The sequence below is a fragment of the Malurus melanocephalus genome, unplaced genomic scaffold, assembly GCF_030028575.1.
Source record: "Malurus melanocephalus ecotype Western Australia unplaced genomic scaffold, MMel_1.1 scaffold_33, whole genome shotgun sequence".
Lineage (NCBI taxonomy): Eukaryota > Metazoa > Chordata > Aves > Passeriformes > Maluridae > Malurus > Malurus melanocephalus.
In genome coordinates, this window is record NW_026623265.1 from 3,514,586 (window position 1) to 3,530,322 (window position 15,737).

The 15,737-nt window shown below is 38.0% G+C and overlaps 1 protein-coding gene across 4 annotated transcripts in view; it reads right to left on the reverse strand.

Annotated features, from left to right (window-relative positions):
- Window positions 1-15,737, reverse strand: part of UTRN (utrophin) — a 348,477-nt gene that overhangs the window by 256,005 nt on the left and 76,735 nt on the right. For all 4 annotated transcript variants that reach the window (XM_057364021.1, XM_057364022.1, XM_057364019.1 and 1 more), the window contains 10 exons: window positions 12,818-12,933; window positions 11,575-11,738; window positions 10,764-10,967; window positions 9,576-9,757; window positions 8,735-8,885; window positions 7,175-7,294; window positions 6,381-6,482; window positions 3,276-3,383; window positions 2,526-2,705; window positions 1,074-1,240 (listed from right to left, as the gene is read on the reverse strand). In XM_057364021.1, coding sequence (XP_057220004.1) covers window positions 1,074-1,240; window positions 2,526-2,705; window positions 3,276-3,383; window positions 6,381-6,482; window positions 7,175-7,294; window positions 8,735-8,885; window positions 9,576-9,757; window positions 10,764-10,967; window positions 11,575-11,738; window positions 12,818-12,933 — 1,494 coding nt within the window. The remainder of the gene's footprint in view (window positions 1-1,073; window positions 1,241-2,525; window positions 2,706-3,275; window positions 3,384-6,380; window positions 6,483-7,174; window positions 7,295-8,734; window positions 8,886-9,575; window positions 9,758-10,763; window positions 10,968-11,574; window positions 11,739-12,817; window positions 12,934-15,737) is intronic.

Genomic DNA, 15,737 nt, shown 5'->3' on the forward strand with positions numbered 1-15,737 from the left:
ATTTCCTCAGCAAAGCACAAAAAGCAAAATGTTGAGCATACAGCATTTAATTTCTTAATTTTTCTTGAAAGAATTCCTTTAGTTTTAAGTTTGCTGTTTAAAAAGGAGAATTCAACACAACTTATTAAATGTTAAGCCTAAGAGGAAAGACAGCTCCAGGAAAACCTTATAGCAGTCTTCCAGGACCTAAAGGGGGAGCTACAAGAAAAATGGAAGGGGACTATCAGGAAGTGTATGGATAGAACAAGGAGTAACTTTTAAAGTGGAAGAGGGTGTATTTAAATCACATACAAGGAAGAAATTCTTCCGTAAGAGGGTGGTGAGGTACTGGAACAGGCTGCCCAGAGAAGCTGTGGATGCCCCATCCCTGGAAGTGTTCTAGACCCTGTTGGATGGGGTTCCAAACAACCCTAGTCTAGTGGAAGGTGTCCCTGCCCACAGCAGAGAAGCTGAAATGAGATGATCATTAAGTTCCCATCAATTCCCAAATCATTCTGTGAGTCTATACATGCAAACCAGCCAGTCACTCCAGAACTACCTGTCAAAGGAGACATCACTGTAATATAATATTTACTACCAAATACAAGGGAGATAGAAAATATTTTGGAGCCTCTTGTTTTGTGCCTTTTCTTACATTTTTCATCATATATTTTATGTAAYTTAGTAATAAACAACCAATCAAAATGCTTGGCACTATCACACCACTTTTTAACCAAMGAGGAAAAGATGTTTTTTCCCTAAAGAAAGTAAATATAATTCTATCTTTTCAGCAAAGGAGCTGAGGGACAAAGGATTGAAGACCTGATTCTATGAGAAACAAAACACCCATTTCCCTTTGAAATTAATGGAAGCTATAGCTTTTCTGTTCCTCTGAAAACAAGGCTGCATGTAGTATTCCATTCCCACCCAAAGAATCACAGAACTGTTAGGGTTGGAAGGGACTGTAGATAATCTAGTCAAGCCCCCAAGTCCAATCTAACAACTGCAACTTAAGTATTGCGCAAATGCATAGAAGAAAGACCAAAAGCCAAGCATCTAATGAGCAAGGGAAAATGGTAGGGACATACACTTACCTTTTCTTTGCTTCACTGTCTCCTGGAATTTGCCTTTTCTTTGGGAGTGGTGGTGGGGGCAACTCCTGTCTGGACTGTTTAACCGCTACCTGCTCCTTCAGTGGTGTTTCAGCAGCAGTCTTCTGTGAAACCTGTGACATTCCTATACTTCCTACTGCTTGAGTTACCTACACAAAACAATTTAGAGCAAGGATTACATGCCATTTTTACACCAGCCAAATTGTTTTTTCATTTTCTTTTATTCAGTCATAAAAGCCTCTCTATTCACTCCCACAAATGACCACACCAAGCTGTCATGAAGCACCTTTATCATAGATGCACTTCTGAGAAAAAGATCATTATTCTCATTTTACAGATCAGAAACAAGCATCAAAAGTCTCAGTTCCACTAGAATCATGCCAGTTTAAGTGAACTACAATTTTAAAAATAAGCATTATATGAATTTTCTTTCACAATGTGTTCAGAAAAAAAMGCAACATACTTGGAGTTCATTAATACAAATTCTACATTTTGTATTCTTACACCATAAAACCAAGCCTAGATCTCATAAAGAGCTGACACACAGTGAATTTCACCTAAAAACTTATTCAAGTCAACAGAAACCTCCCATGCTCTTTATCGGGTTATAAGGTAAGCCCCARGAGACTCAACCTATAAGTTTTAAGTATGTGCTTGATATTTAAGGGAGTGAAAATACGGAGACAGGAACTGGCATTCTCTAGTGCTTTGACTCAAACACAAGAACAAATTAAAGCCACATGGATGAAATAACCCCTACTCAGACTGCACAACTCATTCACTATACATTAAATGGATCATGAATTTGTGCCATGGTTTTCACCAGAACATATTAATATCACCTAAAAAAAAACACGTATGAGTTATAAAGCTGTCAAATAAAATTCTCACAGAAACCAGTAGGAATTCTGCCTAAATAAAAACATTACCAAGCACTCAAAATACTAAAATAAACATTTAACAATCCAGCTTGGCTATCATCGTTATATGTCAAACAAACAACTACTCTATTTTCAACAGATGAGAAATCATACTCACAGAGCATAAATACTTGTATGACTCCCATTTATTTATCTATTCTGGGGTTTGGGGTTTGCCTCTGTTTTCTTTTAGTACCAGATTTAATCCAGTCCCAGCACTCTTATAATGTTTAAAGGCATTTGCATTGTTTGACTGATAATACATGGCAAGCCTGCTTTACTCATCAGAAAAATGAAGCTTAATCTGTGTGAGAAAGGAGTAATAATACTGTCAGGTTAACAACTTGTGCTTTTAGAGACCAAAAATGCAGACAGCTTTGTCAGCCCTGCGTGAAAAAGCACTCACCTACMTCTCTAGCCTGATGCCTGGGCAATTTTGCTGACACAGTTTCAGTGAAGTTTGCATTCATACAGTCTTATGAAAAGCTAAAAAGTAATAAAGCCTTGTAAATACCTGGTTGGAATAATCCTCTAGCTTCTGAACCAAACTGTCCCACCTCTGAGTTAGTTCTTCTTGATCCTGATCAATTTTACTGGATGCTCTGCCATTCCCAAGGATTTGGGCCACATCCTGACCTAGTTCATTCAGTTGGTCTAGTGTTTGTCGTTTCATACCCATGTCCTCTTTTAAAATCTGTAGTTAAAAGAAAAGATTAAAATATTACATCAAGTACTCTACTTCCGCTTACCTTCAATTCCATGGCTAAGAAGTGAAGGTGGTTGAAAGGGGAGTACAGGGGTAAAAGATGTACTACCTAAGACAGATGAACAGTTCTTTTGTGTAAAAAAAGCATTAACAGACATTTTTTTAAAAGAGCACATCCTTGAAACACCTGCTAGAGGAACCAGCAGTACCTCTCGAGTAACAGTTAGAAATTATTAGTTCAGGTACAAGCTGCTCCAATGAAATTAAAAACCCACAGCACAAACCTATACTTTGGAAAGCACAGCTGACTGGTGGCCTGCAATAAAATCCAARCCCTGTCAAGAATCTAGGATAGCTGTTCCAGAGTTTGGCATACCAACACAGAATGGCCATGGAMTAAGTGGTACATATTTTTAAAATTCAAGTGCAAGAATCTGGCAAGCAGAGAATGCTGGCCTGGCTTCTGATGTATCATGCATTCATAGCTCCTACTAGGGTAAAGCTAGTAATTTGCCACTCATGAGGTTTGATGGGACAGAGCAGGATAGCAATACTCACTGCTAGTTTCCGAACATTCACACTCAGGTCTGTTTGATCTTTAAAGTTGCTTGTCTGGACCTTACTCAGAGCCTCCTCTTTCTCAGTTAACCAAGCTTTCAGTAAGCACTGCAGATCATAAGAAAAACAGCACAAGAAAATGCCAAGATTGTCAAACAGCTATTGACAATTGCTTCTTTCAGATCTTTGCATTTAAAGAACAATTCTGCAGTCTTTATATAAAGTTGACTTTAACAAAAATARTACATAAAAGAGGACAAAAATATCACATTAGGGAAGTAATACTTCCAGCAAAACAATTTCAACAAAACCATTTCTCAATATATCAGAGCACACCTCCACAAAGTTATTTACAGCAAGCATATTCACCATAAAGCTAATGCCGGACTTATAAATCACATTAGAATATATCAAAATGGCATGTAAGCTTTCTTTTGTTTTCCACCCTTCTTCCTCTGTGACGCAAACCCAGCTGTTACAAACATTTTCTCACAGAAGCTAGATCACTGGTAATTCCTATTTCTTTTAGTCCAGGCAGTTGAACAAAGACTCAGTCTAATAAGTCACCCCCCTGTCTGTGGTACCAACTTTCAATTGCAAAATAATTTCAGCAAATCCATTTCATTAACTACTGGGAGCTGGAGTGGTCTGCTCTGAATARTTGCAACTCAGGAATCTTTAATTTTTTTCCACTTTTTTTTCTAGGAAACCTGTCCTGGGTCTCACTTCTCTTCAGTCACACAGCACTACTGTAGCAACACCAGCAATAACTGGCGTAAAGTACCAGGAAGAACTTTATGACTTCTGTGTTATGTTCCCACAATTTGGACAGAAATCTCCATGGACTACAATGCCCAGTTCACTATCAAGCTCAGTTGCACAGCCATTGGTGCTCTGCTGTTCCTCTCTGTTTAAAAATCCAAAAATCCATCATACAGCAAGACATATTTTTGTTCAACCAACATACTTTACAAGAGCCACTAGGCTGCCCCTTCTAGCTGTATATTTCTGGCATTGCCCCAGAACTTACTACAGCAACTTTGGGCCAGAGGGCTAAGGCAGTTTACATTTCCAATGTAAACCAATATGCAAAATCTACAGACAGAAAATATGATGGTGGTGGAAATGCCATAAGGCTGTGAGAAAAAAAAAATATTATATTTCCACATACTCTGGAAAAATCATGCTGGTATTCCAGCCAACATATTTTATGCATAAGAGGAGCTCAAAAAACCCTTCATGCATTTAGTTAATTTCTGCTAAATCAGCAGTCAAAGATAAYTCTCCCTAGAAAACTGGAACATAATTACCACAGTACTAAGAAGTCTCTGGCACTGATTGAGGAATTTATTTCAAGTGGTAAGAATTGTGTTGACTTGACAATGTTGTATACAAAAGCTTTCTAGGCAGCCACAAAATTACTGATGCATCATTGTTGCTCATCTCTCCATGAGGTTGAGCAAAATAAAGAATGCTTGTATCTAAGGGTTTTAGTTACTTTTGTGTTATCAAAGGGTTTGTATTAAATTTTTAAGTAGTTTCTGACTGTAATTTTTTCTAAGTCACTTGATCATTCTCAAAGATTTGTAATTCAAATCTGTCAGTAACAAAAGCATTGTTCAGGTGAACAATAAGTACAAACAGGCTCATCTAAAGCACCTAAAACAAACTTCTATTTCCTTATTATTTGCTATCTGATATTCTACATTAAAGAAACCCATTGTTTCACTTTTACAGAGCAACATAGTTATGCACAAAGAAGCTGACTGCAAAAGCAACTTCAACACAATGTAGCACTTATGTTAAAGGTATTGTAAGAGTCAATTAGTGGTCTCCAAACAAATGTAAGGGTAGAAGAGGACAGAAACATATTTATATGATGACACAGAGTCATCAAAACTAAGAGCATTTGAAGTCCATACAGCAAACAAACACAAAGCAAAAATTTTGGGGGAGTCCTTATTTCTCAACTCTGAGTTACCATGCCCAAGAGTTGCCAGAAAACATTAGCACACGAATTTCTGGATATACATGCACAGGTGACAAAGCATTATTTTAAAGAAACACAGATAAACAGATACTCTGCATGAGAAAACCAGAATCTTAACCTTGGGTCCATATTAACAACAACATCACATGAGCTACAAATTCACCTTATCAATATACTACAAACAGATATGGCAGGGGTATGGGAGAAACACAGCCCCGAAGAACACAGATAAAACATTCTCATCAAAGAAACCAGGCTGCAACTGATACCAGTAGCTATACCAGCACTGTTCTACTTTTCCCCAATGTCTAAACGATCTGTGAGTACTGCAATGTTTAAACAATAGCTTACATGATAAATATCAGTATTTAAGAAAAAGAACAATTTTGGTAACACCATCAAAGAAAATGCCATCAAATATTTTAAGCTGAGACATGGAACAAGCTCTAGTACTAGGCACGCAAACACAGCACATTTAGCTGTGTTACCCTAGTTTTTATGCCATCCGTTAATTTGTGTTTCATGTATGTGTAAAATACATGATGTTAAAGGAAGAAAACAGTCACAGTGTCATCTTTATAATTCAACTGTTCACCTGAACTCAGCAAAATGAAACAAGCTGCATGTTTCTCTATATTGACCAAATGCTTGAYGTTACTGATTTTGAAATAGTTATCTATTGATCAGCATTGCACAAGTGTGCACACGTGTTCACGCTGGAAACATACATGCCTTAATTAGGAAAATTTCTAAAATTACAAAACTAGCAGACAGAAAACTCATTGCCATTTTGCTAAGTACCACAGATATTCCCACTTATTGGCCATTTTGCAAGATATATGGAAATATACCTTGGAAATAATAAGGTGTTATACAGTTTTATTCTTAAACTTTGGAAAAATATTCCTCCTGCATTTCAGAGTATATAGTCCTCAAAAAACACTGGGATCCCAAAAAAACCCCAAAATCTAGATATTCAAGGTTTTCTTTCCATGAATTGCTCAACCCTAGTAGTCAGGGGCTTGATGGTTTGGGTTTTTTGGTTTGTTGGTTTTTTTTTTTCCCATCCCCAAACTGACCAGTCATTCTGAGTAACTGAAGAGCTACTCACTCACCTGTTCTTCCAGCAGCTCCTGCCATAAAAGTTGAATTTCTTGCAGCTTGACCCGCCGATCTTCAGTCCAACGACAAACTGCTGTCCACCGTTCACCAAGCCTCTACAAAAGCACAAAACAGAAACAATCACGAAGCTCAGAAAAACTCCAAAACCAGAAAATCAGAAGCGCAATTTCTACTTCACATTAACTTCTTTCTACATTCCATCTACTTCTCTGTCCATTGTTGCTGTACTGCACAAAGCTGATAATTAACACTTTCAAAAACATTCACCTATGGCATTACCTCTGTTTTTGCTTAAGTCTTTGAGCTATTTGATTGACTTAAAAAGGAGTGAACAAAGTAGCATGAATTCTGTTTGAATAAATTCTTTCACTCTCACTATACTTCAGTTTACAGTCCTGACAGGAAAATACTTCATATGATATTCCCTAGATAAAATGTGTTCATAACTTCCTAAGGAAAATAATTTATATGAAATAAGAGCTGCACTGTGCATCTTCCCATTTAATGACATTGCTGAAAGGATACACTACAAAAGTACAGAAGTCACTGGGCAAACAGCTTGACTAATCAGGAATTGAGCTTGAAAGTTACCAAAGCAGTTTTGCAGGTTTTCGTTTGAGCTAATTTAATAATTCTTTAAGTTATTATTACTCCTAAAGAAAACACTATTTTTAATTACTTTCTAAGATAAATTGTCTTTAAACACAAAAATGTTGATCAACAAATATGTGCAAATATTTTAAAGGCCTAATGCTACAGCTGGAAAAAAAAGACTCCAAGATTTTACCTGCAATTGTTCCTCCAGAATAGCTGTTGCACTTTCCCCACTGCTTTCATCAACAATGACCACCATGTGTGTTAGGGAGTTGACCTTCACCTGTTCTGCCTCTAGGTCACTCTGCAGGCTCTACAAGAACAAATCAGAGGTTACCAACTTGGAACACATTTGTTAATCTACCGTTTTGGCCACAGTGACTGTCACAGCTGCTGTGGCAGAGGAACTCTGGTACTTCAGATTAAGCAGTTAAGCACAGATTTTACCACTGGGAATCACTGCAGTTTAAGTAAACATAAGCAAAAGGCTGCTAAAATGAACCCAAAACCGTTCTGTTAAAATGTTGGAAAAGATGGAATGCTTTAAGCTGTTTGCCCCACACTTGACTAGGAGAATCATACAACAACTGCATTGGCTTTCCATATGCCTGATGCTATAGGTAGGAGAGCTTAGGTGTTTCTACACAAAGCTGCTATTGTTAATAAGAGAGTAACACACCAGGCATGCCAAACAAATCATTAACAACATTCATCTTTCTAAAATTGACAACAAAATTCTCAGAAGTATCAACAGTGCAATAACTGACCATGATGCTCCGAAGATAATGGTCGAAAACTGCAGAAAATATCCAGTTCTGATTAGTTTAGAACAATCTGTAGATTTAAATATTTATACAACTGCTAGAATAGATTCCATGGCTAAAGCCTACTGCAAAATATCTCTCCAAGATCAATATACCTTTACAGTACTGTAAATGTCACCTTTTATCCCTGCATACCCTAAGCTACTCTAAGAAACACATGCCTCAAACTTCCCAGACTTTGAAAACAAAGGAAAGAATGTAAATGTGGGACAGGAAACTACACAGACTAAAAATACTCCACTGTTCTTGTTCTGTGAGGTATGCCCCATGCTGGGGAGAAGGTCAAACCTCAGCACTGAGCACGAAAACTAAAGCTGCAACCACGACAAATATCAAAAAGACATTCTTTCTCCTTCTCAAAAATACTGCAGGACAGAAAGGTTGGACTCATASTCAAAAAATCAAGTGAGAGAAAAACCACTTCCAAAATATTGCACGCGTCAGAAAACAGTGTGTAAGCACTCCCTTAGGATGCAAGCACTGTAAAAGCAGGGAACGGAATCACTGACTTCGAAGGCCCTAATTGTTTTAATTCCCGCATTATTTCAATCTCCAAGTCTCAAGCAGGCTTTGGCAATGCCTGCCAGKCATTACGGGCAAGTTTGTCCACAGTACCTTTCATATTGTTCCTCACACCAACAGTTTACCAGGAGAGGCCTTATTCTCTGCACAAAGCAAGGGAACAATTTTCCCTAAAAGTTTCACTTCCTACATGAAGTAAATATAATAGTTCCTGCTATTCAGCAGTGCTCAAGCATTCAGTTAAAACTTCTAATTCCTTTCTACACCATTATCATCCTTTTCCAAACACCAAATGCAGCCATATATGACTTCTGACACAATAAAATTTCTCAGTTAAGGAATCCCCCAATGKACATGTCTTTCAAATACTTCTCCTACACATATTACATAACAGGCAGAAGGTTTACCTTATGTTCTTCCAGCTGTTTTTGAAGTGACTCCAAATCTTCCGCTAAGAGCTGAGATTCCATCTTCTGAATGCGCTCTTCTGTGACTGTCAGCCAGTCCGACAGCTGCTGCAACTGCTGCTTCTGGAGCTCCATCAGCATGTCATGCAGGCTGCAGGGGGAAGCACAGAGTTATTTCAGAAACAGCTTTCCCAAGGAAAGGAACTAGATTCTTATTCATATAGGAAAGGAGCAAGGCCATGCATAAAACAGTTACYTATCATAAATAAAATTTTCACCATTAAGCTAAGGAACAACAGTAAGTACTTTTATTTTTTTTCTCAAAAAATGTTCATGAATTATGAAATTTATATCAGGATTGTTTCTTCCAGCAGGGGTTTGCTGCTAACAAATCCTCTGATGAGAGTSACAACAAAACGCAGTTTTACCCTAGATGTGCAGGTCCTACTTTGGTAACCCACAARCAGGAAAAAAAATCTTCTGAATGGTTTTTAGTTATGTAAATACTCATCGATATCCACATCCACTGTATGCTTTATTGCAAAATTTTAATGTGGTTTTTAATATTGTTTCAGTAGTTTATGTAACTATTGCATTCAATTACCATCTATTTTGTCTGGCACATCTACATAATTCACAAAATACTTTACRTAATGATCAAAAAAACCCCTATCAATTATAATCATTACTTTAAGCTTCATCTTTGAAAGTATGAAGGTGGACTTTGTGTTACAAACTGAAGAGCTAATTCTGGAAAAAGTTTTACAGATTCTCCAAGGCACAGCAAGCACCAGAGGTCAGTCCTGCATCTCTAGAAGAGGTTTATGTGCCATGAACTCACCGGGACTGCCTGTCCATGCTCTCCACCCTGAGTTCCTCCCAGCGGGAATTTAGCAGCAGCATTTGCTCCTGGATCTCAAAYTCTTCTTCCGGTGACAGATTTCCCTGGGCCACCAGTTGGTTTCCAGCCTGCAGAACATTTCCCACACTGCTCTGGTGTGCAGTCAGTTCCATCATAAAACCCTGGAAGTGGTACAAGCAGACACATCACTGTGAGGTCTTACCAGAGTTTAGGACTTGGTAAATATCCTAAAAAATTATCATGCTTGAAACAGTGCAGTAGAATGAGCTGGCACCATCAAATGCATGAGGATGGCAGACCCGTTCCCTTCCTTGACACAAGGTTTTTTATAAGCTACAAAAATTCTGGATTCAGTAAAACAGAGATATAAACAAAAGCTGACCAACTCAGAGAAAGATCTGTTKGGAAGAAGACAGCCTTCAAACAAACACATTCAAGAATATGAAACAGGAATTTACCTAGGGCAAACAGAACATAAGATCTGAAATGTCTTCTAAGGAACCAAGCAGAACCCCATAAGTTAGCAACATTTAAAAATTCATATATTTATTATAAATACAAAATGCTTCTTCCTTTGCTTCATGGCTTTCAAACCACAAGGAAAATAYTCCTCATATTGATCAGCACTCAGATTTTATATTCTATTTTACACAGTAAGCTGACACAGAAGAAAACTAAAACATCTAACATGACAATAAACTCCTAGCAACATTAGGACATTTGTTCAGATTTAGAACGGAGTCAAAGCAAACTTTGGAAATAAGAATAATTTGGAATCACCAACAYATGTTTCTGGAACAAACTATCCTAATCATCACAAAGGAAGCATTGAATTAAATTGACATGATTATTAATTTCAGCATTACCCTCATTTATAACAAGTGGCATAAGGCTTACCCAGTTTTTCAATAATTGGAAGCAGGAAAGTACAACTTGGTCTGGATCAGACCACCTAAACTCCAGCAAGCCAGGCACCAAAAGCTGACTTGAAAAAAATTGGTTAAGATTTCAAAGCATGCTCCATTCTAAGTTCTTCTAAGAAGATCAATTTCATCTTGAATACGGACTAGGAAACGGAATTCTGCAGCTTATATACACCGCATCCCCCCCACCCAAAAAAAAAAAAAAAAAAAAGCCAAAACACAAGAATTTTAAAGAGAAGCTTACTTCATGGGTAGAAAATTGTTCTTTGACTTCCTCGACATCACCAGATATTTCCTCCTGCTCCCGAAATGCATCCTCGGCTGACAGTAACCATGTAAGWACTTCTTCCAGAGCAACCTGGTAGCTATCCAAGTCCATATCTACCTCTGTCACTGTGCTGGGAGTCTCTGCTCTTGAACTGTCCTGGTCTTCTTCAAGTGCTACAGTCTAGGCAGCCAAGAGGAAAGYGATGTCTTAGAAGTGCACAGAAGATTCCCTCCCAAATTATATTAAAAATAGAATATCTAAGATCTCTTTTAATCTTTCATAAAATATTAGAAGAAATCATTGGACACATTTTAATGACAAAGGTCAAGGTCACTGCACATTACATCACATTACAAGGAAAGAAAAGTTCATTAGTAAAGAACCAGGATAGCAAATACAACTTTCGTCTTGCTCTCTCAACAGTGAATCTCAAAACCAACCAAAGCCTCATCACCACCACTAACCACCACAAGTTCCACGGCAAAGTCAGTCAAAGATTCTGGACCACCCTCTTCAGCTAYCAAGACACTTGTAATAAAGAGAAACAAAAAAAATGGGCAGCATAACACAAATGCTTTATACCTCAATACACAGGATTTTGTACACATATCAGAAAAGAAAAAGAAAGATGAAAAGACTGAAGTTAATGACAAAGAAGATGCTATGATTTTTTATATTTTCCCAGTTGTAAAGACAGAAGGCATGTTCCAGAGATAACTGACAAACATGAAGATCAGCTCTAATTACAACTCAAGGAGAGAAAGGCTGGATTTGATGACAAGCACACCTGTTGCATGCTGAATTCTCCAGCCTCACATTCCTGCTTGTATCTCCTTGGAAGGGTTTCCACCTCCCGAATGTCTTCCATAGTGACTTGCTTAGGAAGGACTTCAAACAATGAAGTTAAATACATAATAATGGACTTTTTGTCTGGAAGCTGTACAGCAACATCTGCATCAAAAAGATAAAACATGGGAAAAATAAAGGAAGACAATTTTTAAAATCATTACACAGAACACAGGTAACAATTCTCATATTGTACAGATCTCAGGTTCTCCTGTCAAGTAATCTTTCGTAAGCTTTYAATTTAGACACTATTTTTGACATACATTAAAAGTAGCATCAAAGAGGAAAAAAAAATTAAAATGAATTTTCTACATTTGGAAGTGAATTCAYGTTAAAAGTCTTGGTCTTTTTGAAGTAAGAGCCTAGACATGAAGTTACTATGGAATCAAATCAATTTGGGAAAAATTGTTCTGGAGCATCTCCCAAGCAGAGATGCAGTTCAAGGACAGTAAGTTACATAAACATTTCCAGTAGAGCTCTATTCCCCTTCCCCCACTGTTAGTCAGCTAATTTTCTTATTTTTCTATTTTTCACAATGGAAAGAGTTTCACTGACCCAGGTTTACTTCACTTGGGTTATGAGCAGTACCCATTCAGAACTTCCTTTTTTTTTCATAAGAAGCCAGTGCTTGAATCTATAAAAAGTTTGACAGCTTGTCTTACAGAATGAACCTTTGGAGGCTCACTTCAAAGCAGAGCAACAGCTCAGTATCTTGAAAAGGAGCCGTAGAKGTTTCCTGGTAAGCATTCCTAGACAGTACACACTCACAGCACTGGCAGCTTCTGCTGCTCAGTGTGTACATAAAGAATAATAGATCAGGAGCTCTTAAACCATCCTATTCTACAAAATGCTCTACTGCATCTGAAAAGCACACACTCCTGCAGCACTACTCCCACCTAAAATGAAACGAAGTCAGGGTACCAACTTCACCTTCCTTATACTGCCTCTGGATTGAAAGYCAACCTAAACCTTAATATTCAAAACACCAAAGCTTACACATGCACAGACATGCCTTTACCCTACATATGACAAATTAAATTTAAATCCAAATTTAAGAACTTGAAATAAAATAGCACTGCACAAAAGCTGATGGAATTTTTATTCATACTTAGCATCAATAGAAGAAATTTCTTTCAAGAGAGCTCAAAAAAAGTTTCTTGTCAAGTAAAATAACTATATCCCACCTTCAGGATCCAACAGTTTCTCAATTCCTAAGTGGTTCTTGGCTATGCTGAAAGCATTTTCCAGTCTCTCAACCGGGGACATCTTTGTAACTTTATCCCAGCTGAACAGCTCAGGTCTAAAAGTAAAAGCAAAACAAGGAAGAAAGCCAATTTTATCCAAAAGAAAATTYCATATAATGCAGAATATCAAGTTATGGATATGATGGTAGTTACCTGAGTAATACAATACACATATATACAAAATACCCACATAAGTGCATGTAACAAATGTAAAAAAACCCACGTATTTGTACTTATTAGTAAGAATCTGACAATCACTTATTAATTGACTTCATATCCACAGCAACATCCACCTTCCACCTTGTGCATTCTAAACAAAGTCATTGACTTCAACAGATTGAATACCACTACCAAAACTCATAAGCTTGGTTTAAAATTTATCCCAGAGTCAGATTTCCCCAACTTCTTTTATAGCATTACTGTTACTACACATTATCTGCATCAGGCAATGCTGGGTAATCAAGAGTCACTGTTCCTGGAAAAACTCATTCCGAACTTGTGATGTGGTTCAGTGACACCCCAGGCCATCACAGCCAGGAGAAACAGCAGTCTCCACCCCACTCACCCACCCTTCCCCATGGTCTTTCCCCCTCAATTACAAAATACAAGAAAACACCCCATCACAAATGCTCATGAGTCACAATGCAAATCAGGCCAAGGACCTGACCAATTTGCAGTGTCAGCAGCCTTCATCTCAGATCAGTGTTAACCCAAGGACATCTYCAGTCCAGCTGTGCACCCAAAACACAATCCTGGGTCTCAAGGGGAAAGAGCAGGGCACACACCAGGAAGCAGAGGGAGCAAACAGGGTCCATTCCAGCGGGAATGCTACACCAATGGGGCAGCATCAGCCAGGCACTGCAGCAGAGCACAGCTGCAGAGCCATTAAAGCACCTTCCATTCTCCTGCAATAGTGGCTTCTCATCAAAACATTGCTATTGATTCTCTGTTTTATAGAACTTGGGGAGGAAGACATGGGCTTGYGCCTTTAATTCTTTTAATATTTTATTTAGTTATAAATCTACCTAAGAGTATCCTTTATCATCTGTCAAGTCATTATGTTTGCAAAACAGGAAGGCCATAAGCCAACAAAGCGAAGAAGCAAAGAGCCAGAAGAAAGAAAGGTGAACAGGAACATAGATATGCATAGAGGCTCATGGAATATGGTACATTSCTGCAAAAGCAACAAGGATAACAAYAGATTATGTAAATCTTTAGTAGTYACTCTSACTTTGAAAACAAAAGGTGTCATAAATCACAACTAGGCACTTACCTAAGAGGRAGAAAATTGAACCAAAAAGCAGAATTCACTTCAAAGAGGAACTAAGCTAATATTAATAAGTGAAAGAGACCAGTACAGTAAAACACTAATAAAATTATACAAGCTATTAGGTKACTTACGTGCTGCAGATGTTACAAAGTTATTAGATATTGTAGCCAAGAGGCAGCACAACTAGCAATTGCTGAGAGATACATAAATAGAAAAAAAAAAGATTTAAAATCTCTTAATGGAATTCATGAAGATTCTCCCCTTTTAAGTGTCAAAAAAAAAAAGATTTAAAATCTCTTAATGGAATTCATGAAGATTCTCCCCTTTTAAGTGTCATATTAAACTAAAACTAAAAATAACTGCTGAAAAATGCCCCTTAGATAGGAAAGCACTACTGTCTAAGTAAGCTAAATAGCTTTGCTGTCCTACCACTTCTCCAATCTCCTTTTCTCCTTGCAAGTGCTTTTAAAGTCTCTCCTTCAAAGCTGAAAAGAGAAACYCAGCTGGAGATTTCTGAAAAGTGTGGGGAAAATGGTGCTTCCCTGGCTAAAGGACTTGTGCCTAGGGACAACACAGATGAATTCTGACATGGCAGCAGCTGTCAGGTTCCAAGGAGTAGGGAATAAAAGGCTCAGACCAATATTTTAGGAAACCACAGGAAAGCAGAGTTATTCAGTCAAAGCAGTCAGTTGGGGCTTTTGCTACTTAATAGTGCTCTGAAAAGGGCAGACAGACTTGAGACCCTGCAAAGCTRTAAGTACAGAGTCATAACAAAATAAGGACAACAAACAGTCTAAAACTGATTTTGTTGCTTCTTTCCTTCTCCTTCCCTCAGGTCACCTAAGTCTCATTTGTGTCTAAAGCTGGCACACTCTCCATCRCAAAACTTCACACATTCAGCAGCAGAGTAAGTCCACTACAGGCAGTTGTGCTGGTAGGAAAATCACCACTACTGCTCAAACCACACAGAGAAAGGACTTAGTAACACTTCTGGTAAATTCCTGCGAGACCTTTGCTAGTATTGCTCTGTCTTTGCATAACAGTCCTTCCACACTTGCAGAAGCCCTCAGTGTGGGGTAGGCCCTTCTTACACACCAGTGCAGGCTCAACACACAAGCCAGCTCTGGTCCGGAAGGCACAGAGGTATGTCAGGGCAGACCTGACCTGAAGCCAGTGAGCCTGTGACAGAGCCTACTGCAGTCAGTACTAGCCAAATAGGCACTTAAGAGTAGAGAATGGCAGGCTCAAAGTGCAGTATGTTCTCCAAACACTTTGCTTCTGCTGGGTATAAATGGGTGTGTGTAAAACATTTGCTGTSTCAAATATCTGATGGCCAGGAGGTCCGGATAAATTCTAGAAATTATCACACCATTTACATATCAAAATGGTTATTCATGGGTAAGAACAGTCAGACCTTGCACAGCAATGTGATTACTTCATTTAAGGGACACTGGATTAGAATTACCCAGTAGATCTCAAAGGAAAGTTTTTTAAAAAGGAAGTCAAAAAAGGTATGCAAGTTTAATAGAATCTTTAATGATGATTTATTTAAACTACTGAAGAGGGCTTCAAAAATCAGAAAGAAYATAA